Source organism: Lagopus leucura, unplaced genomic scaffold (genome assembly GCF_019238085.1).
Source record: "Lagopus leucura isolate 7727_CA_CO unplaced genomic scaffold, USGS_WTPT01 Super-Scaffold_100038, whole genome shotgun sequence".
Taxonomy (NCBI): Eukaryota; Metazoa; Chordata; class Aves; order Galliformes; family Phasianidae; genus Lagopus; species Lagopus leucura.
Window position 1 is genome coordinate 3,151,226 of NW_024962287.1, and position 24,069 is coordinate 3,175,294.

The 24,069-nt window shown below is 43.6% G+C and overlaps 1 protein-coding gene across 1 annotated transcript; it reads right to left on the minus strand.

Annotated features, from left to right (window-relative positions):
- Positions 1 to 1,105: 1,105 nt before the first annotated feature.
- LOC122186647 (fibrocystin-like) lies at positions 1,106 to 23,975 on the minus strand. Its single transcript, XM_042883478.1, has 18 exons — positions 23,905 to 23,975; positions 22,592 to 22,669; positions 21,817 to 21,961; positions 20,524 to 20,623; positions 17,351 to 17,408; positions 16,018 to 16,096; positions 10,270 to 10,334; positions 9,390 to 9,429; positions 8,996 to 9,066; positions 7,251 to 7,352; positions 6,716 to 6,811; positions 5,946 to 6,081; positions 5,166 to 5,280; positions 4,370 to 4,645; positions 3,372 to 3,461; positions 3,121 to 3,214; positions 1,229 to 1,361; positions 1,106 to 1,133 (listed from the first exon to the last, which is right to left on the minus strand). Exons 1-18 carry the CDS (start codon positions 23,942 to 23,944, stop codon positions 1,106 to 1,108), a joined length of 1,746 nt encoding a protein of 581 aa, XP_042739412.1. The 5' UTR covers positions 23,945 to 23,975.
- Positions 23,976 to 24,069: the final 94 nt, after the last annotated feature.

Sequence of the window (24,069 nt, forward strand, 5' to 3'; positions counted from 1 at the left end):
AGCAGTGAACTGGCTGGTGACATCAGGATTGAAGTTTGCACTGGGACGTGCTGGTCAAACTGGAGAGCAAGAAGAACATGCACAGGCAGTGGAAGCATGACAAGTATCCTGGGAAGAGTACAGGGACGCTGCTAGCCTGTGTGGGACAGGGTGAGGAAGACAAAGGCCCAATCCAGAAATGTGAAGGATGATTATCCCTGCAGACAGCCAAGGTCAGGTTGGACAGAGCTCTGAGCACTGATGGAGCTGTGGGTGTCCATGCTCAGTGCAGGAACCTGGACAGATGGCCCTTAAAGGTCTCTTCCAAGTCAAGCAATCCTGTGATTCTATGAAAGCTAAGATTCCAATTTCACTTTCTGAAGTTCTTCAGATTGCTGGTTTGGATTTTTTTTTTTTTAATTATTATTTTTTGTTTGCTTAAGATGTTTTCTTAAGATGTGCCTGCCCCCAACTTCACACTGCCCATAGTGCTCCCCATCAGTGGCGTTTTGCACCCATATATTGTAGTTGAAAAACAGAAAGTCAAGAGCTACACCAACTTTCTAATGGTACCACAAGTCCCCTGGAAAAAACAAAAACAACAACAACAAAAAACAACTTCATTTTTATCTCACATCAGAAAATCCACTGAATGATGCAAAAAAAAAAAAGAAAAAAAAAAAAAACCACCACCCAAAACAAAACAGGAAGTTAATGTCTACAAACTCTCCAGGCCAGTGTACATTACTATGGTGAAATAGTAATGTGCCTATCTCTTCATATAGTCCTCAAAAACAACAGAAGCACATTCCAGGTATGTCAGCACAGGGACAGAGCATCCATGTTTGCCCCATCTGACAATTCATTTTGCACAGAATCACAGAAACACCAAGGTTGGAAAAGACCTATAAAACCATCCAGTCCAACCATCGTTTTAGACAAACAAGAACTTGCTGCTCCCCATTCTCCCAGAACACCCTCTTACTTTGGAAAATGTCATCTCTGTGCACTGTGTCTGGATACCTTGTGGGGTCAGTGCCATTGAAATCCCACTGGCAGGTGAGGTTTCTTTCCACTGAAGATAAGGAAAGGTTGGTGTAGGACACTGAGATATGAAGGACGTTGCTCATGTGGCCTTTATGTGCAAAACAAACCTGCAAAGAAAATGAAGAAAAATGTTTTCACGTAAACATAGCAGTGTTTATAATTACAATTTACTCAGCAAGAGCAGGCACTTACATATGTGTACTCAGTAAGGTCATATATTTGTAGAGATGATGGAGAAGCTTTCACCAGCTGGCTTGGGCTGCGAGCACTGAACCTCCCGCAGAAGGGCTCTGTTCCATAGACAACACGTTCTGTGGTGACAGAGTTTTCTGTACCTGAAGGAAAAAACAACAGGATGAGAGGCTTAAAAAGGCTTCAGAGAACAGGTACAGTCAAAGTTTTCATGGAAACGACAAAAATAGAGGTCCAAAACAATTGCATCTAATAGTTCTGCTTCTCAGTGTTCTGCCTAGATAAGTTATGAACATTCACAGGGCATTGATCCTTAGTTTAAGGCAGGATAGATCACAGAATTGCTGCAAAAGACCTCAAAGATCATCAAGTCCAACCACAACCTGAGCATGCTACACTAATCATTACATTCCAATGCTGACCAGAAAAACCTTGTGGAAAATGCTACCATCTTAAGCCAGATAGAGTACGACTGATTGAAACCACTTTTCCTTTTCAAAAAACACTCAGGCAAAATTAGAGATTGATACATTTAAGCAGCTGAGAATCTGCCCTCACTTTTTCAACTTCTGTTCCATTGAGTTATCAACCTTGTTACCAAAAACCTGCTAGGATTTCTCATTTCTAGTGTAAAAGAGGCTTTTTCCTACAGCAGAGACTGATAAATCATCTTTTCTGTCAAAATGAGAGAAAAAAACCCTGCCATTTGAGGTCAGTAGTCTTAAATATATAAATAAAGAGAAAATACATAAAAGAGGCAACCGTGGTTCTTGACACAAAGGGTGTTGGAGCTGTTGACATCACTGCTGGTAGATACATTGAATACAGTGACACCCATGGGAAAAAAACATGCTCACAAAAGTCATAGAGCTGAAAATACTTCATAGAATTGTAGAATCATCAAGGTTGGAAATGATCTCATCCGGTTCAATCATCCACCTACCACCAACGTTGCCCACTAAACCACGTTCCTCAGGACAACATTTCTTGAACACCTCCTGGGATGCTGACCCTACCACCTCCCCTGGCAGCCTATTCCAGTGTTCAACCACTATTCCAAAGAAGAATTATTTCCTAATATCCAGTCTGATCCTCCCCTGGCACAACTCTTTTGTTGGCAAGATTGGAGCACTTGAGATCACATAATTAGACAAAAAACGTCCAGTTGATGTTTCCATTTTTTTGCCTAATGCTTCCCTCTCTCTCCAGTTTAATTAATTCCTTTCCTTAGCTGAGATGAATCAGTCACCAAACATACATATTCCTGGCTGGGTCCTGTTCTCTCTGTCTACACTGAATACAAGGATGTACTGTGAGGTCCCTAGGCAATCATTGACTTCCTGGCATATTTTACTATATTTTACTGCTATCAGAGATATAAATTGGAATGAGTTTCTGATGTAATACTTTAGTATCAGGAAAAATGTATTTTTATTATTATTATTTATATAACACTTGCCTGAATGTAAAGTGTAGCACAGATTTTCACTTTTTCAGTCATTGGGAAGCACCAAAAGCAAAAGACTCATCATCAGGCTATAGCCTGAGCTGTCGCTTTGGGCTGCTCCAGATCTGCTTCCCCAGCACACATTATGAAACATGAATAATTTCACATGCCCAAAGATTTGTCTTTTCTGCCTGTACTCCTAATGGTTCCAACACTGACACATAACCTGCTCTGATCAGCTTCTTGCTGTATGATTTTGTCACGAAAATTATTGCAGAAAGACTCTTATTAATACATCGATCACGTTTGTAAATATTAGTTCTATGTAATATGTCTCATTAGAATAAATACAAATAAATCCAGTAAAAGCATAAAATTACTTCTGTTGAAGGTTTTGAGTACATTTACATCAGAAAATGACTCCCACATTAAATACTTATTTGTTACATTACTACCTTGTTTCTCAAAGCCATTATGGAAGAGTATTTTAGCAGCAGTTGGCTCAATGTCACACCCAACTGAAAGAAGTTCCTCTATTGCTGCTTGGACCTTTAAAAACAAAAAGTGAGAAGTGGTCACAGTACAGTGATGCCTGGCTCATTCCAGTAGAGCTTCCACACTGTCCCAGCTGCATGGATTCTATTCAGCTCAGTACAGACAGAGCCTGAACTTCCAGGTCTAAAATCCTTTAGGGTGAGACACTTACCTGAAGAGCAGTGGAATTTGTGTGGATCATTCTGCGGGGTGCATTGCTCCAGGAGATACTGAACCATCCCGTGCCAGACACAGTCAGCATCTGCCAAGTGAAGAAACAAACAGATGAGAACAGGTACGATTCTCACAAAGAGGTCAAGTCTGCTATGTGGATTTCCTACCAAGGAGGAACTAATAGCAAACATTGCCCTTTCAAAGCTTCTGTAATAAATTTAATAATAAAGAATCCCTTCTTAAACTGTGCTTGCTCTCCATGGACTCTCCTGACATGTGCCTGGGGTTCCTGTTCCCAAATTAACCAGGAGCACGAGGGATACGTGACCTGCATGGACGGACTGATAGCCACAGATGGTCCTGACCACAGCCCTGAGGTTGCCCAGAGCTGTGGTGCCCCAACCCTGGAGGTGCTCAAGGCCATGGATGGGTCCTGGGCAGCCTGGGCTGGTGGGGGGCACTCAGCCCATGGCAACATGGTTGGAACTAGATGATCATTCATGTCCCTTCCAACCCAAGCTATTCTAGGATTCTATGACAACTTCCACACTATTGAGCACTGAAAGCTGAAAGTTTATATCACCCAATTGCAACACGGAGCTGATCATAAACCCTTTGAGTGTGCTGTCAACTAGTGACAACTAGTGAAACTACCCCCAAACTGTCATGACTTAGCATCAAGAACAAAGTAACAAGCAAGGCAAAAGCAGACTGCACTTTACGTGTGGGCAAATTATAATGTACCATAAAAATACCCACCTGGCAGTGAGTGTGAAAGTCACGAACACCTTCAGCTGCATGGCAGTATTTATCAGTGAAATCAGCAGGCCAACAAAAAGTGGGAACGCACTGCCATGCGTGACAACATCTTTACCATTAGGATCATTGCATCAGGGTTAGTCTACATCCCATGAAATTCTTCAGGTCAAAAGGGGCCTCTGGAGGCCATCTAGGCCAAAGTCCCTTTCCAACAGGGGTCAAGTACCCAGCACTGACCTGTACATCTGGAAGATACAAGGCACGAGCCCGAATTTCATGTCTCTCAATGTAGTAGTTGTTCACCACCTGGGGATTCAGCCAGGTGTTGTGTATCTGGACTCCAACTCTCATCCCATTGCTGGGTGCCTTTCCATGATGCAATGCTTCCAAGTAGTACCTCAGGCCAGCAGTTAGCTCAAATTTCTGGGATTTTGGCTGCCAACTCTCGCTCCAGTTCTTCACCCACTTTCCAGACCATTCCAAATTGCCAGCTGGGAGAGCAGCAATTCTCACCTGTGTCCAGATGAATCAAATCACTCATAATTTCACAATACCAAAACACTGTACGTTCAGCTCCAAAACCAGAGCTGACAGCAGTGGCTTGATGTTTCAATACATTCTTTCCTATTCTACAGCAAAAAGCCATCACCTCAAAGATCTTCAATTTAGGGCTCAACATAAACAAGACAATTCTTATGGTTGTCCATAAAAGCCCCACTAACAATTATTCGTGTAGATTTTCATAGATGACTTCAGTTCTCTAGCTCACAAGCCTGGAACACAGATGAAAATGTCTGCAGGAAAAGACATCTGAAGACTCTAGAGACAATGGCATACGTTTCATGAGACAAATGGCCCATAGGGCCAGGTGTAAAATGTCAAATAACAGCACAGAAAGTGTCACTCTGCAACAGATGCATAATAGGGACCAACGAGGCAATCCGTGCTGGGCTAATCCCCCACTTGAAATGTCCTTAATTAATGCCCTTCCCTGTCATGGCTGCTTTATTTTTCTCCCTGCTAAGAGTAATACCTTATGCTGTGGGTCTTGGGATGGACTCAAGTATAGAGATGCCGGACCATCTGCCTGGATCCAGAAGGTGTAATTGTTGGTCTGAGGAGCCACAAAAAATCCACGAAGCCTGGAGCTAAGCAAAAGCAGAACACCCATAACATACACAAGAGTTACTGTAAAATCCCCACCACCCAGCAACCAACCTCCACATGTATACTGAGAACATGAAGATAAGCATGGCTTTATTGTAGGCAACATCTTTTCTATGTGTTTCTTCTCAAGCAAAGTCTTATTTCTCAACAGGCAGGAAAAGGCTCAAAATCTCTCAGGATCAACTGAGAAAAGTACAGAAGTGATAGAAAAATGGAAATTTCCAGCGCATTGCAAAGCCATTCCTAGGCACATCCCAAGAGGCACCAACATGGCTCAAACATCTTCATGGAACTGAGGACAATCTATGGCTGCAGTTGCCAACAAGGGCTATGGATGTGACCAAATCTCCAACCCAAGGCAGCCTCTAAGTAGAATCCCTTCTATCTTGACAGCAATCTCTTTCATGCTATTTCACAGCACATCTAGGCCAAGCAGAACACCAAGGGAAAGCAAAAAAGGGAGGAAATAAAGTACTTTGCTGAATATGTTGAGCTTCAAAAGGACCTCAGAGCAGAGGGTTTTCTTTGATTTGTGGGAGCTATGAAGTCAGGCTCTGCTGAAAAGAGCTGTCATGTGTTACTGCTACACCTTACACTATTAAAGGTGATTGCCACAGCTTCATATCCTTTTAAGATCACCGAGTACCTGAAGGACTGCTTTGCTGCAGACAGAAATCTTACTGGGGATTGGGCACTAGGTACAAACTGCCATCTATATCCAGGCCCTGCTTCTGTCAGATCAGAGGCGTCATCCCAGACTTCAAAGAGAAGCCCCCGATTTCCTACAAAGTTAAAAGAGAAGTGTTCTCAGCAGCAGCCAACAACAATCCCAGAGCACATATGCTAGAATTGGTGGTGCAAGGAGGCTAATTAATAACCAATTAATAAATTGGCTCCATCTGTGGGGTACTTTTTTTTTTTTTCCTTCACTTTTTATTCTATGAGGTAGAATACTGTTCCCATTTTAGGAAATTCATTGTGCCTTGAAATCCTCCACCGGTAAGAACAAAAATTTGCCAAGACCAATCTACTTCCAAAAAAAACCTAACATGACTGCTCTCAGAGGAAGAAATACCAAACTGATCCATAGTCAACAAAAGTCAAGCATCATTATGCGCACAGTAATTTCCCACTGCAATGTTCTACCCAGGCAACGTACCCAGAAGTCTCTACAGCAGCTCTAGCTCCCCATTCTGTCCCCTAAGCATTCATTCATACTTTTCCCCCCTCATTTTTCCCAGCTCTATAGGGCTGACCCATCTGCACCCAGAGGGCTGAGCTTTCAACTTTGGCTTTCCTTGCTATGAACCTAAGATAAACTAGCTTAGTGTTCTGGAAAAACAAGTGTCTTGGTGATTTCTCTCTGTTTCTACGCGTGTTGGTCTGTTGGGACTTTTGGTTATGAGAACACTGTACCTGGCTGGGGGGCACCAAGCATCCTGCTCCTGCCCACAGCCTCAGTGGTGCAGATGATTTGCCGGGGAGAAACACGCTTGACTTTACAGGGGACGCCTGGGCAGCAAGAAAAGGAGACAAATGTGCCATAGACAGTTGGAAATGCATGAGCTCCAGAATAATCAGAGGACCATTACAACTGGAAAAGACCTCCAAAACCACCAAGTCCAACTCCAGCTCACCCCCACCCATGCCCAATGACCACGACCCTCAGTGCCACATCTCCACAGCTCCTGAGCACCTCCAGGGATGGTGACACCACCTCTCCCTGGGCAGCCTGTATCAATAAACCAACTTTCATTTCCAAAAGACAGCAGTGAGTTGCTAGAAGCCTCTATTTGTACTGTCAACCAAGAAAAATCATTCCTTCCCATAGCCCAAATAGACTTTCCTTGATGCTGAGTACAACTCCCATGTTATCACTGCACATGAAGACCAGTTGGGTCGAATGGGCTTTGCATGTTTACAAAAACCCTCAGCTCATTTCTCCTGTTACCTGCAGCAGTGACCTGCACGGGCTCCTCAAAAAAATCCCCTGTAATGGTGAGGTCAGTTCCTCCTGCAAGACTTCCAGTCGCTGGGAACACAGAGGCTATTTCTGCAGAGGAAGGAAAAGGGGGATCCGAAAACAAGCGCAGGAAAGATGAACCCCAGCCCTATTTCTGTCAAAGCCAGCAGTGCACTTGCACTCTTTCCAACTGGAACAAACTCCTGTGAATCAAACAGGCTTCACTGATCCTTCACTGCGATTTCGGCAGCCGCTGAGATTACAGCAGGAATGAACCACTCAGTAACTTGGCCACACAACAGGGAAATACTAGAATGCCTGGGCTGTGACTTAGCAGTGACTGCATCTGTCATGCTCAGATTGTAAACCGTATCTTCTGTGCTACTGAGGAGCTCTGGAAAGAAAAGTGACATTAAGTGCTTTAATCCTTTTGACCTTGCCCGATTCGTTTCCCAGTTTAGCCCATAGGTTTAGGTGTCACTGCACTTTCCAGCTGTCCCACAGGGATGAATGCAGGGAGGTGAACAGATGGTGGATATCTACATTGGGGCTATGAGAATCTTACAGGATCTCATCTTTATTACAGTCACCCCATTCCACACTGGAAACCTATTTTTCTCTTTGTTGAAGTTTACTCACTTTTCACTCACACGTCCTAATTTAAACAAACTTTTTTCTTTTTTTTATTTTTTTATTTTTTTCTCAATTTTTTCACTTTCATTTAACTTCACTTTGGCAGCATTAACTATTGGCTACTGCAGTACTGCCTATTGGAAAGCCCTGGCAGACCTCATTTCTCCAGGTACTCTGCTAACAATTAATTCCACACATAGTTATTCCATTTGTAAGTAAGGATATAAAATTACCCTCTTTTACAAAGTGTTTTGAATATATAGGTGAAACAAGTTGTATGCTATAAACAATATACAAAATCCATTTACGTATTGGCTACACTCTTTAAAAAAAAAAAAAAGAATAAATTGTTATCTCCTGAACCATGCTCCCAAGATACAGCCTATAAGGTAATTACTATTATTATATTAATTTCAGCCCCTTGACAGGTCAAAACAAAGGCAAACAATGGCAAAAGCATGGTGGGACCTCTCCCCATAGCCAGAGATGTCATGTGAAAGTTATTAAGTGTCTTGGTCCACATCTTTTTAAAATAATAGGGCAGCAACCTGCTGTTCACCAGCCTTTAATCCAGAGCCCAACTCTTGGAGTGACTGAACATCACCTCGCAGCTGGTGAAGTGAACTAGCCTATCCAAAGGCCTACATTACAGGTTTTATGGCCAGCACTGCATTCTTACCAAACAGTATGACATAAGGGGGAAGGTGATATAAAGTCCCTTTGGATCCAACACGCCAAGTCTGCTGGTGCTCTGACAATACAAGGAATAACGACAGCAGCTCCATTCCAAACCCTGGCTGACTCTCAGATTAGGCTGTCCGAAAGAGTGTTCAAAGACATCCTTAAGAGGACCACAAACTCACTGGAGATTAAGAACACAGCCCATGGCAGCACACCCAACCTCAGCATATAAAGCTGGGATAGCTGAAATTCTTGGCCTGCAGCTTTGTGTAGTCAGCCCACCACCAAACTTACCACACCAGTAGAACTACATGTTAAAATGAGGTCACATTGGTAAGAGCAACAACCAGGTGTCCTCCTTAGACAACAGTGGCACTGCCATGGCACAGTGCAAGCAGTGGGGTGGGTCAGTGCAATACCTGAATGCGTTTGGTACAAGAAAAGCTCCTGCTTGGCACTGATGAGCCAAGCATCTTTGTCTATCACTGACCTGCAAGAGAGAGAGCTGTGTTAGAGATCCCCGGCCCTTTCAGTTAGTGCAGACCTTCCTTTGGCAAGGTTGGACACTTTTATTTTCAGTTGGACTTGGATTATGTCTCTTTTGGGCACACAGAGATGCCTTGGGGGAGGAACACACTTCCTTTTCATTCCTAATCTGATGGTCATCTTCTCAAACCACCAAAACCTCACATCTAAAGAATGAAACACAAGTTTTGATTAAATTTTACGCATTCATCCTGGACTCAGAAATGTAGCTGTGCCCCGTATGAAACTATAGGGGAAAAAAAAGAAAAAAAAGGATCTTTTACTCACTTTCCTTTGTTAAACACTGAGAAGCTGACATTGTGGGACCCTAGGGGAGAGAAAAGAAACATGCTTTTATGACAAAAACATGGAGAGCTTTAGTAAGAGACATCCTACCAAACCTTGTCCAGACATCCTGCCCCCTTTCTCTTCCTTATGCTTTTCTTATAACAGTACAGTTGTGTTGATTTCAGCTGACCTGCTTGCAATTTAAGAAAGAAATTCCTCAGTGTGCACCACAAGAGTCCAAAAAATCTTGGAAGTAAAAGCAAAAAAATAAAAATAAACCCAATAATCCCTTGAAACTGTCTGGAAGCCTTTATGTGGTGCACATCCATTACTGCTGCATCACCTCAGGAAAGCTCCAGGAGTAGGATTCAACTCACAACTCAAGACATCTAAATTCCTATTCCCACATGTAACTGGGGCTGAATTCAGTGGCTTATATACAGGTTTCAAGAACCACCCGAAATTCCCTGGGAGTATTGGAGAAATTGCTCAGCATTGACAGATGTGGCACAGGACCTACAGGAGATCCTTCTCTTCCAGTGGAGTGTCTGGAGGCAATATTCAATCACATTTCAACTGAATTGAACACCAAAGTAGGAAGCTTCCAGACTTAGATTATACTACATTGTGTGGATCTGCTCTTACATATCTGAATCTGCAAGCTGAACATCAGGGCAAAAATTCCTTTCAGATCCTGTGGATCCTATCCGATCTCACTTGCCATGCCAGGAAGGTGAGAATCTCCTTCAAGACCCCCATTATCTCTTAAGCCCATCATACAAGATGAAATAAATAACAAAGGAAAAAATAATGGCTCCCCTAGAGCTGCAGGAGTAGCAGAATTATGATCTCTCCCACACACCCCAACACTTTCACCAACCTATGTGGTTCCCTTCCACCCGACACTGCATGGTTCCCAGTCCTTCTTTTGTGTGAATGGAATAGCTGTGGAGAAACAAAGGGCTTTGATGAGCCTTGGGGGCAAAACAAATCAAACCACAGTGAGAAGCATCTAATAAAAAATGCAAGCTTTCACATCTGGGTTAGTTATGCTCACTTCCCTTTAGAAACAAGGGAGAAGAGACCATTGGTAGCTTAGGTCGATGCATCCCATCACTCCAATTTGCACCTTTTATCCTTGTTTTGATAAGGTGACCCCACTGGTGACTTGCAAAAATCCCATTTTAAATATGAGCTGGAGCAGAAAGCCTTGGCTTCTAAACTCGAGAAGGGCAATTTAAACCCATGCCTCTGGAAGGAGAGGACCTACATAGGACAGAGGGAGCTGATGTCTGAGCAGGAGATCAGAGATTGCTAGCAAGATGAGAAACAGCATCAAATAGGAAAACAGCTCGGGGAGGTCAGGAGGACATCAATGATACAATGACTTGATCTGTACAAATTTAAACTATAATTCGTCCAACCGCATACAGAACAAGTTGGCTACATATGTGGTTTTCACATTTTAAACCCATTCCTTATCAGCAACAGAAAGGATTTCCTGCTTGGGGAATGCAGGCAGCACAGTTGGCACTGAGCTGCAGAGAATGCGTGCAGGCTGCTCACAGAACTGCTCTCCTATGGGCAGGGAAACTCTTCCTGATATCCAAGGTCCAACCAGCACCTCCCTTGCTGCACTAAGAGCTGGATCCTCAAAAGGATTTGAAAGCCCAACTTCCAAGCATATCAATGGGATTTTGGTAACCAAACCCTATTCCAAGCCTGGTTTGCAAGGATTTGTGAAGTGATCACACTCACCCATTTCTAAACAGTGGAAGAGTCGGAGGACCAGACCTAGATCAGCACCAAACTTCTGATTTGTACAACTGAGGACCTAACTTTAAAACACAGTCTGCACTGGGGATAGGCAATAAATGAGTATTTCCAGAGATACTGCACACCTCCTCCCACTCTTAAAACTCAACTGTACCAGTAGAATAGACTATGGGCTTTTTTTTCAGGCAAAAGCTCCCAGAAAAGACAGCACTTTCTGATGCCTCTCTTAATTGCTCTGCATGCCCCTAGTCTGCAAGTAGGAATGAGTAGCAATTAAGCAAGCTATGCTGGTGCTATATCAAGCTTTGGGAGCCATGGAACAACAAGTTCCATCATCAACAGAACAATTTGCATTTAAGTTCCCCTCCTGGGAGGCAGGAGGAATTTTACAACCCAATAAGAGGGCTCACTGAGAAGCCTTGGCACTGATTTCACTGGCTTTTTCCTCATTTCCTCGTAGCAACAGCATTGCTTTTCCAGAGCTCACAGACACTAAGAGAAGCACACCAGAAAAATATGGGCTGAGCTGTGTTTGCTGTGTCACATTCTCACCACAGCAGCATAGAAATACCATCCTGTGATAGTGAGCTTTGCACTCAGTGTTGTCCTTCAGGAGTGCAGAGGGTAAGCAGAACAGCATCTGCCTTTTCCTCAGCCCTTTTCCTGGCAGATGTGGTTGCCAAGCCACTCTCCATCATATTTGAAAAGTCACAGCTGTCAGGCAAAGTCCACACTGACTGGAAAAAGGGAAGCATCACTCCTATTTACAAGAAAGGGAGAAAGGAAGTCCTGAGGAGCTACAGGCCAGTGAGCCTTGTATCCGTGCCTGGGAAGATCATGGAGCAGATCCTCCTGGAACACATTATGGCTCATGAGGGTTGAGCAGGTGATCTGAGACAGCCAGCATGGCTTCACCAAGGGAAGGTTGTGCCTGACCAGTCTAGGGGCTTTTTGTGATGGAATGGTGGCATTGATGGACAAAGGGGAGGCAAGTGTTGTTGTTTATCTGGACTTGCACAAGGCCTTTGACATGATCCTGCACTATGTTCTTACCACTAAATTGGAGAGATACGGATTTGAAGTCTGGACTGTTTGAAGAATAAAGAATTGGTTGGATGGTCATAACCAGAGGGTTGCAACTACAGCGAGCCAGCAGCCCTCACCCACTCTATCTGACTGGTCAGCTTCCCACAGTCCTTCTTCACATTATGCCAAAACTGAGAAGTTCACTGAAAAGCCAAGAAACTCTTGATGTACAAGGCGTGCTGAGGCCTTACACCAACACAAACCCAAAGTAGGTCAACAACTGACATGTTTCCTGCTTGCCCGTCAGCAAAAGAGCAGAGGCTGGTCCATCCATCTCCTTCTGCCACAAGGACAGCTGGTCTAGGGAAAACAAGAAAGAAAGATGAGACATAAGACAGCTTCCCCAGGGAGGTGACTGAGTCACCATTCCTGGATGTGCCTAAAAACCACTTGGATACGGTGCTCAGGGACACGATTTAGCAGAGGGTTGTTAGATTTAGGGTAGTTAGGGTAGCATGGTTAGCTTGCAGTTGGTCTTTAAGGTCTTTTCCAACCTGAGCAATTCTGTGATTCTATGAAACTGTGATTCTGTTAAAATCAGCAACCAGTATTTTCAGAAGGGTCAGGAATTCTCCCTCACTTGTATCTAGCCTTTATTAACCTAGAAAACAGGATGAGCCCAGATTGTTTGGTTGTGTGTATATATTATTTGTGCATATGTAGATTGCTCCAAAAGCAATGCCTCCTATTTATTTCTGTGGAAACTATCACAGCTACAAAGAACACAATAACACTTTGACAGAGCCAACTCTCAGCTACAAAATGCTAATTTGAAAACAATTGCTAGCATTAACCATTCATTTTCAGTAGAGATGAACAAGAGCCTGCATTCCATGCCCACAAGAATCTGCACCAGCAGAGGTGACCCAGTGTTGTTGTTTCCATTGCTGAACCACACCACCCACCCCTCACTGTGCTCACACCCACTGGTCCATAAACACTTAGCAAGCATCAATGAGTTTTAGTGGGTGCAATTTTTTCTGCATGGAAGAATTCAGTGAAACACCTTTACTTCATATGTACTTCCATGTCAGATGCTATTCTGTCAGATTGTCCCTCTGCTGCTGTCTGTCACGCAGCAATAAAATGCAGTGAGATATTGGTAGGAAGGTTCAAACTCTACTGCCATACCAGCAACATCTGCCTCTGACGTCATAGACCAACATGATAAAATAGGAGGCATTACTTTCAGAGCTGCCTTCATATATATTCCATATATATACACACACACATACATATATATATATATATATATATATATATATATACATACACACACACACACTTTGCCCTGTAAAGCACACTAAATACTGCATGCTCATAAGGATCATGATAATACTGCATGCTCATAAGGATCATGATAAAACCCACCTTCAAGACACCAATGCTAACCTTGGGCAACACAAAGCATTGACAGTTTGGGTCCCAGATAGACCCTTACCTTCCAGAAGCACCAGGCAGCACAATACAGCACTGGGCTGGTACAACCACAGTGCTTCAAGATGGAGCCCAGTCATTTCTTTATTTCATCAACAGAAGATATTATAAAGATAGATGACTTCAAAACAGTCAAATTCCTAACATGAAATTCGCGTATCCCCACCTAATAGGGGAAAAAACTTCCACTAGAGAGGAGGAATAAATTCACAGTAATTAGTATAACAAGCAAAAGATGGTAATGTTTCTTGAAGAGGTAAAAGCAATTAAGGCAAATAAGTAATTGAAAACCTCTCGTGAGGTTTTCACTTTGCTAGGATCCGCACCTGTGACAGCGTACTCCCCTTCATTTTCCTCCCTCAGCCTGGCTGTTATGCCCCAGGCCTTGCTCAGGCAGAGAGTGAACACAGTACTGATAACACTGAAGGTCTTGCCAAGACCTGCAGTGACCACAGACCTGCCTTAAACTACAGGGTGAAAGAACTGATGGCAGATATGTGGTCAGCATATATCAAACACTACGAGTCAACCACCTTACCCTATCAGTACTAAGCAGCCCAAGAGCCCCTTGAGCTCTCCTGTATGGCAGCCAACTGCATGAAAGGATCTCCCCTTGAGTAGGAACACTCTTGGAGTTACCCTTATGCAAAGATCCCTTGTACCTCACCATCAAGAGGCTCCCTACCAATGCAAATCCTCATCAAATGACTAGAAGTTTAAGATTTGTTAGCTCCAGAAAGGTTACACGTCAGGTTGACTGTGCCCTCAAACAGTTGACCAAATCCATGACTAGGAGTGGCTCCAGCTGCATCTGGCTCCTTTTACCTCCATGTTTCAAGGAGTTCAGAAAGCAAAGAGGTCCACTCCTCACCATCCTAGTTACAAAAGCAAGCCTTGTTCAAGTGCTATATTGCACCAGTAAACACATTCCTGCCTCTTTCTTATGAGCGTATAGTTTCCATCTGCAATGCTACTAAGGATGAACAGAAAAATAATCACTGCTGCAAAAATGATTAATTCATCCCTGGACCACTGTATGCTATATAAAGCCTGAAAAGACAAAAGTGATGCTTTTAGAACATCACAAAAAAAAAAAAGTTTTTTTTCCTCCATCTGAATATGTGTTACTGAGTGGCAGATGGCTCCGGTCAAGTGCAAGTCTCCACCTGGAACATACTTGGTAACACAGACCAAAAATGGGCAAAGTATTCATGTGAAACCGGGATGTAAACCTGCCTGGTGTGCCAAGACTCCAAGGCCATTTCCTTTTTAGCTATGGGGAGGTCGAGCTGTAAATGAGTAATCCAGCAGTAGAGCACGCAGGCACACCAGCCTGTCTTCCCACAAATAGAAGACTTCACAGGTCCACTGGAGGCAGGTAAAACAGTAATGAATATCAAACAAAAGGATGCTAATGTGTATCCAGTGAGGGCTGATAAATGGGTGCAACAGGTATGGCAGGAATCTGCTCTGGGCTTTCATTCGCAGTGGCAAAGAGCTGAGTTGCTTAGCAAGGAACTTTTCCAATCAACCTGATGGCTAGTTGCAAAAACACAGAATCACAGAATGGCCTGGGTTACAAAGGAGCACAATGCTCATCCAGTTCCAACCCCCTGCTGTGTGCAGGTCACCAACCAGCAGCCCAGGCTGCCCAGAGCCACATCCAGCCTGGCCTTGAATGCCTGCAGGGATGGGGCATCCACAGCCTCCTTGGGCAACCTGTTCCAGTGAACATTTATTTACTGGTCAAGTTTATGCTGCTTTCTCTCAAGAAAATTTTGAAAGTCTACCCACTTTGCTCTGTTGAGTGCAACCCTTGAAGCAGCAGAACACAAATTCAAACCTCCCTTGAAAACAGAGAAGTGACCAGAGAGGTTTTGAAGCAATGGAAAAACAAAGCTTTCTGCCCCCAGACACTTCTGCTTTTGTCTTGTGACTCACTAGAGTGTCTCCTTCAAACTAACAGTATTTCTAGAAATGCAAATGGAAGGGAAAATTTATTTAACTTGAAGATTCTGACATTATTTTAATTAGTTAAATTTTAATTTGCTAGCCAAAATAAAATCTACAGCAACCAGATGCAATTACAGTAAATTCACACTGAGCTGTGATTGACTGTGCTGCCAGTAAACAAACCAACTAGCTTAATGGACCAGTTGCAATTAGATTAACAAAGTTTGCTGGAGCCCAACTCATGAGCTGCAATAAAGCACAGAAGCAGTAAATGGCAATTCTGGGCCAACTGGTTGCAATTTATTGTTCTTGCAGAGTGCAGTAGAAGAAAACAATTTAGAGGGACTTTGACAGGTAGCAGCTCATATATAATTACCCATCAATATAATCCACATTGAAGTCCAGGGTCTCATATCTCCCAGCAATTGTCTTCCCATAGATCTCTATTAAATTTCCTGTTGAAGAGGAAATGGAAGCAGAAGGGCGTCTTTTAAAAGTGGGGTATTTACATTTGCAGATTTTGTGAGCTGAACAAAAGAAATTCCAGAAGAAATTCTTTGCAAAGCAATGCAGAGAGGTGCCCATTTGGCTGCACCTATATCTACTCTCTATCCAAGTTCAAGGTGACTGTTAATTCCCCTTAGCCCAAAACACACCTTTCTCACTGAAAAAAAATTGTTATTATTTTTTCCCCAGCAAAACTCTGGTATTTGACTTTGAAGGCATTTCCTCAACATTTATCAACCAAATGCTGCTGCAGAACACCACAAAGCAGCCAAAGGGGCATTGTTAACATGCACTGGGTGTTAGTGCATAAAGTCCATTCTCACTGTGCTGTGCACAGCAGCCACTTCACCTTTAGGACAAGCTATTCAACGCACTAGAACGCGTGCTGAAAATTAAGTCCTTAAAGCAGGGTCTAAAGTAAGAGCAACAATATCAAAGTTTAGCATACAGTACAACAAAGGAAAACTTACAGCAAATAAGCAGTTTAAACCAAAATCAATTCAGAGAGCAAAATTTTAACCTGCATATCTACACTGTCGATAAATACGTAGATCCTGTGATGTCTGCTGTTTTCTGAGCCCACCATAGGCAGCAGAGACCTAATTCGTGTGGTCAGTGTGATCAGAAAGGACAATTCAGCTCGCCCCAACACCACCATCTGGCCAGTTGGATCACTCTCAACACTCCACCGACTATGCTGGGTACCAGGTTAATTCAGCTGTCAGCACGGATAGCTTAAATCATCTGATACGCCCTATCCTCACTCTGAGGGTCCAGAAAGGAATGAGTCTTTCTGGTCCTGCAGCATATCCGCAAGCTTCACATAGCTTTGTTTTTCTCAGCTAGTGCTGAACACTTGGCATTACTTATGTTGGAAGCCTAGCATCCAGCTAAGAAACCTGTATACACACACTGTACTACAAGGCATGCAAATCTAGAGCTGAACTCCACCTGAAAACACTTAAAACCAAGGGTGGACTTCAACTGATGAGCAATTAAGTGCACTACCCATCTCTCTTGTATGCAGGGGAACAGACCCCTTCTGCAAACCCATTTTCCTGGTCAGCATGAGCTTGGGCATTACATTCTGAAGAAGCCTGTGTTAAATCCAGCAAGACAGAACTCTCATAATAATAATAAAGATGGGATGGAACATCAAATAATAAGTAAAGTGGTCCCCAGCCTGAAGAAAGGTCCCTTACCTGGGATGCCAGATGGCGGGCTAATTTGGTAAACCACAGGAGTCTGCAGAGCAGAAAACTGCAAGTAGAAAGTTGTAGTTAAACAGCAGTCATTCTCACAGCAGCCCAACAAGCTCTGATTACGCACTGTTCACAACACAGTTGGCAACCACACTGCAGAGACTCGTGCTTCAGGACTGGATCTTAAGAGCAGAATCCTGCTCCGAGAATGGAACAACTTCTTCCCCCTTTGTGCTCAGAGCCTGGCTTGCTGCTCTTTCTGCATCCTCCTTGTGCTCCAGTTGTCTGGTCTACTTTGAGTCAGTCCCAGAAGATATGGTTTAACACTACCAAAATTTCTAAGCCATGTTCTTTCAGACCTTCATTTCACCTAGCATTGTGGCATAATTCTTCCCACCAGCAGCATACTCTTCAAAGCTGTTTCTGCTTCACAGTACTGGGGAACTTCAGCTAGGCTTTAACGAGCCTATCAGTTGCTTAAACAGTGTAGCCAAGGAAATACTTACACTGATCCTTATTAACACAGTATAACACATCACAGTGCCCACAGGACAGAATTCCTTGTCCTCTAAGGAAGAAAGGAAATACTAAGGAAGAAAGGAAAGGAAATACTAAGGAAGTAGATTATGGGGTTCTACATTGTCCAAAAACAAAGCCTAATAGTAAGCAGTTATCAAGCAATCTTCTTAGACACAGCAGGCCTTTGCAAGTGGAAGAAGGCTGTCCTCAGCATCCTGAAGTAGCTGAGACATAAACAACCAAACCCAGCACTAACTTAGGCTGCACCTTTAAGAAGCCCTGCTGACCTCTTCTTCCAGGTTACGCTAAAAATCTGCAAGCGTTTTGCTTGTTTTTAAGAAACTGACTCTAGGAGCTTTTGCCTACACCAACACTAATCCTATTCAAACAGCGGTGTGCAAGAGCACTGTTCATCTGCCAAGGGGCCAGAAGTACTCATGGCCGTCCACATGCTGATAACTCACATGGAATCAGCTCACCATCAGCAGCCGCTGGACGTGGACTCCAGCACTGCCCACCTTGTTCACTATTACAGGCACAGCCTTGCTTTAAGCAACAAGACCTTGCAAAGCCTTATTCCTCAGATAGCTGCCGTGACATGGAAGAGTAATGCTGTTTTTTGCCTGTGCAGCATTCTGCACTCTGGAAGTGATTAACACTAGGTCAGATACATCAAGGTATTTAGGTACTTTGGGCTTCAGATGATCTATAAAGGCATCTGACTTGTTCAGATTCTGCAAAAATCCATCTGCTTCTCTGCTGTAAATACCTCCATAAAACTGGCCAGCTACATTATTAGCTGGCTGAATCCTGATCCTAAGTCATCAACTACTTGATTTCTTTGACCTTACAGGAAGAAAAAAAAAAAAAAAGAAAAGTTCCCCTTGTGCACTTAGCCTGTCCTTATCCACCCAATCATTCATTTCTTAATAACTTCATCACATCTCTCTCCCCCATCTTCATCTTGAGTCCTTTCTAGTTGTACCTACAGATGCTGCTGTCAGTCCAATAAATCAGAGAATCATTAAGGTCAGAAAAGACCACCGAAAGCCCCTAATCCAACCATCACCTTCATGCCCACTCACCATGTCACTAAACAAATAGCATAAACAACTGAGTTCCAAACTCAAATCAAGAATGCCACTGCAAATATTTTTTCAGACCTTCCTCAAACCCCACCAGAGCCCAGTATATTTATTTCCTTATTATGGCCACAAGGAAAATTAATGAGTAGCCACAGACCTTCCAGTTATGGTCACCGCAGAGGAGCAAAGCCCATACCACAGGTTGGAGCCAGTGCAAAGAAATCAGCCAAAACCAGCACAAAAGAAGGCCACAAGCTGACACAAGTCTTGTGAGCCGTTCAGACTTGTTGCTGCCTGCAGCAGGCTTTTCCAATCCACTGCAGAGGCAAAATTAATTTTTAATACGCATAGCTCCCAGGTCCCAGTCTCAAAACAAAGAGACACATTGTGTTTTATTTAGCTTGCAATGTGTCTCATTAACAGCATCCCCTGGTGATTTTTCATCAGCTCTCTAAGCTAGCTGAACCCCCCAATGACTTTTTGGTTTTAATGTGCAATTTACTGAAATGCTGGGCTTTCTTGCTTGATACTCAAAGTTTGCAAAAGGGGAACATGACTTCTGAACAGACAAGGCCTCATCCTGAAGTGCACAGCCATGGCTAAGGGGTCTGCTCTGCAAGAAGCCCCAGCATCACGTCATAACTGCTCTTAATAAAGCCCCAAGAATCACAGAACCATAGGCATAGGATCTCTGGGGATCGTTAAGTCCAACCTCCTCAATGCAGGTTCCTCACAGCAGGTTACGCAGGAAAGCAGGCATCCAGTTGGGTCTTGGATATCTCCAAAGGAGGAGACTCTGAAACTAGTGGTGAACTCATGGCCAACCCCTTTGAGCAAGAAGTTGGACATCCTGAGGTCCATCCAACCCAAGCCTATGACTCTATGACTATACTGTGTTCAAGGAATGTTTATATGTTGTGTTGAAGGACTTGCTGTAGTGGGAACTATTGGTGATAGGCAAGCCACTGGACTGGATGATCTTGTAGGTCTTTTCCAACCTTGGTGATTCTATGATATTAACCACTCTGCAGCAGTATGAGCAACTGCAACCAGCAAAAGGCCTCAGACAGGATTAGAGTACTTCCAGCCACAAGAGCTGAGCGCACCACCTCACTCCACACTCCTTGAGAAGCCATGGAAGCACAGTATCATTTCCTGTTTTTTATGTTTACAGTGCTAGCAAGACCATGCACACCCTTACAAACTCGTTTAGTTGAAAATGGCAAATCCTGCCATGAGGCCATGAGAGTCACAGAAAGCATGACTAATTCTGGACAAGGGTAAAACAAACCCACAAGATGGTCTTTCTGACTGTGTGGCTGAAGTGCACAGATAGGTTAACTCAGGTTTTCGCTTCTGAAAGACCTCAGGTCACATAGACCGTCCAATGCCAGACCACTGAATGTAGTATGCTCAAATTTTAAGGGACACAAGGAGCATCTTAGCTTCATGTCCTGACATGCAATCACTGTGAGAGATGCTACTTTAATACAAGCCTTGTGAGACCAGCCTTGACTCCTTTCAGTATCGGAAACTTTTATCATACTTCTATCTTTGTTTGGTGATTACCTTGAAAGCATAGTTTTCTTTCTCCACCCCAGTCAGGTTGTTAATCACGCATCCTTTAAAGCTCACCTCCACATAGTACAAACCCTCCTGGGGTGAAGACCTAGGTAGGAGAAAAAGAAAAATATTTATATTATTTTTATACAGATGGAGTTGTTATTTTCAAGGTAAAAGGGTCCTTCATTGGGTCACCACTCTAAACAGCTTCACTGAAGCTTTGGTAGAGCAAACTACATTCATGTGATGAACACAAACTCTGCACGCAAACCCAGACTCTGGAACTACAGTTTTAAAGTGAATATGAGGGCAGAGGGAAAAGTTGTACTTAAGTGCAGAAGGCAATAGGACTGTAGCAGAACATACACTCGCATTGTATGTAAATGCAAAGCACATACACATGCTCATTAGCATTCATTAATACTAATGAACAATTTTAATTCATTAATATTAAAACAACCCAAGGCTGCCTAGATTTACAGAGAAGCCTGGTTTGTAAATTAGTACTACATCCTTAGTGAACATGGTTTCACAGCACAGCGTTCAGTAGAATTAACCCCCAAACAAATCACAGCAGTGAGAGATGGAAGAACTCCAACAGGTTTGCTCCTAACTGGCTCTCGAGGCACTATTAGTCTGCTAGTCAAACAACATCCTTTAAGTTATGACAGGCTGGAGAAGGGGGATCTTAGATTCCCCAGCTGCTGCTTAGAGCCATATTTGTTTCTCACCACAAGCTTCTCTTTGTGATCTTGGGCAAGCAAGGACATCAGATTTCCTTGGGTGCTGTGCTTCTGTCTACAGAGTTTTGAAGATCTGAGCCTAGGCTGAATTTCAGTTTGTTCTCCTCAGCATGGGGGTTGGAGCTTGATGATCTTTGAGGTCCCTTCCAACCTAGGCCATCCTGATTCATATACAACATGATTAATTAGCCTAGCACTTCATTAAATTGCACGGATAAATGCAGAACAGCTTAGGAGGTGCTCAGGTGCAGAAACAGTGCCTGTGCAGACTCAACACAATAAGGATTCTACCAGACACACGGCAAAGTTCTCACCAGGAGAGGTTTAGATTGTATATATGAGAAATAATTCATACATGGAGAGGGTATCAAACATTGGGCAGGGGAGGGGAGGATGTCCCCAACCCTGAGGTATTTAAGAGAGATGTGGACATGGCACTAGGGGGGTTAGCACATGTGCTAAGTGATGGGACTGAATAGGTCATATTGATAATTGAAGGTCTTCTTAAAGGTCTTCTCCAAACCAGAAGATTCAATATTATAGCCAGGGATCATACCTTGTTCTACATCTTATGATGGATAAGTCAAAATACACAGGAGAGACATCACACGGCAACGTGGGCAGGTCTGCATTCACCAGGGACACCTCCAGGTGGGGCCAGCTGGCTGGAGAGAGATGTTCTAGCTCATGGGATGCTGAGTCTGAGTCAAAATCAAAGGGGAGAGCTCTGAGGACAGGACCACTCACACCCAGTCACAAGGTGCAGACGCTTTTGAATATATTCTATTGCAAAGATTGACAGCTGCCAGCAGTTTCAGTCTCCTTAACCACCTACACCAACAAACCATCATGCTCATAGATACTTAAAGCACCTGTAAAATTAATAGTTTCACATGGTACTTGCAGCTGCTGATGTCTCGCATGGTTTTGCTAGCAAGCATCTCAAGTACTCTTGTGCTGTAAGGTGGATCTGCTCTGCTCAAGACTTGCCTGGATGTATTCCTGTGCAACCAGCTCTAGGGAACTGCTTTAGCAGAGGGTTGGATGCGATGATCTGTTGAGGTCCCTTTGAACCCCTGCAACTGTCTATGATCTCTACAGGAATCCAAAAATAAGGTAGAAATCTGATTTCTCTTACAATTTGAAAACAAGCAAACGTCAGAAATAGTTTAAGAAGTAATAACTGCAGGCTGATTTCATGCTCTGGATGCCACAGCTATGTGACTGGTACTGAAGATTTGTCATTCCGACCACAAGTCTCAGAACTCAGACCTGCTTCTCCATTACTTTGATATATACTTGGCAAGAGTTTACAAGAGCTGAACACTCACCATCCAGAGTGACAGTAATCCACGTTCCTCCAGCAACACTGCCCTCCTGGGGCTCTGTGAGCAGTCCCTCAGAGGTCACTGCAAAAACAACCCAGCTGTGTCAGGCTGAGGTTTAATGCAAAGACTGGAAATATCCAACTCAAGACAAGGCGCAGTGATCTGGCAGCTGCCCTTCTGTGATTCCAGCCTCCACAATCCTTCCTTCCTTTGGACATCCAAATTAGGATTGCTCATCCCCTTCCCTTGTTTAGAATGGCTTAGGTTGGAATAGACCTTAAAGACCATTTTATTTCAACACTGCCATGGGCTGGTTGCCCCCCACCAGATAGGGCTGCCCAGGGCCCCATGCAGCCTGGCCTTGGGCACCTCCAGGGAACTGCCTCTCCCTGTGTAAAACTCCTCCTTCCCCTCATTGAGGTTTTGATGCCTTCAGAACTCTGTTAACTAAGCCAGTCTGAACCTCCTGACCTCCTCAAGAATTGAAACAAGCACGAGCAGCCTTATGCTCATTCCTCCAGCTCTTAGAAAAATGTCTGCTCAGTTCTGAAGACTGTCCTCAAATAATATACCATACATCCTCCTCCATCTCAGCTTGCCCACCTCTCTCTTGGAAAAGCCCTCAAGCACAGGATGAAGAACGAAGCATAGGATGAAGCTCCTACTTCATGCTATTAAGTTACAAATAACTTATTGTACACATTTTCCAGAAAGGCATCAAATTCTTAAGGCTTTTTTTTGTTTGTTTGTTTGTTTTTGAGGGCCTTCATTTGCTGACGCTAATGGAAGCAAACCAACAGCTGACCATGTCACCATCCCTGGAGGTGTTCAAGAACCATGGATACATGGCACTGAGGGCCATGGTTGGTGAGCTGGGGTTGGTGATCTCAGAGGTCTTTTCCAACCATAGCGATTCTATAAACAGTTCCATCTCATCAGGTCAATGTAAATTCGCCTAACGCCTGTATTCACCTGTCTAAAGAGAGCTATTGGACTTGCTTGCATCACAAACTCAACATTTAAACAATCGTATGATTATGGTCAAGCAAAAGAAAACCAACATACATCAGAGGTAGCCAGGGACAATCTACAATTACCCAGACATGTAGAAAACTAGGAGATGAAATCTATGACTATGGAGGAATGCCATGAACGGCCACTGAAAAAGGTGGATCGTTTCCAGCATGCTGAAGTCACTGCCCCATAACATCCAACAGCATTTAGAGATACTTCTGCACATCCCACTTGCAATCAGGCTGTGCCCAACCCAATGACACTGGTACTGCAGTGTCGTTAGAGAACACTTCTGTCCTCACCTGCAAAGAACACCAGAAAAGATGGTCTCCATAGGTTCATCTTGGAACCTGGACGGGGATTTCACAGGTTCACAGCTCAGGACCTTAGCACCTTTTCTGTAACGTTAAAATAAATCCCATCTGTTAAATCCTTCATCACGTTGCAGAGCTGTTGGAGCAATGGTT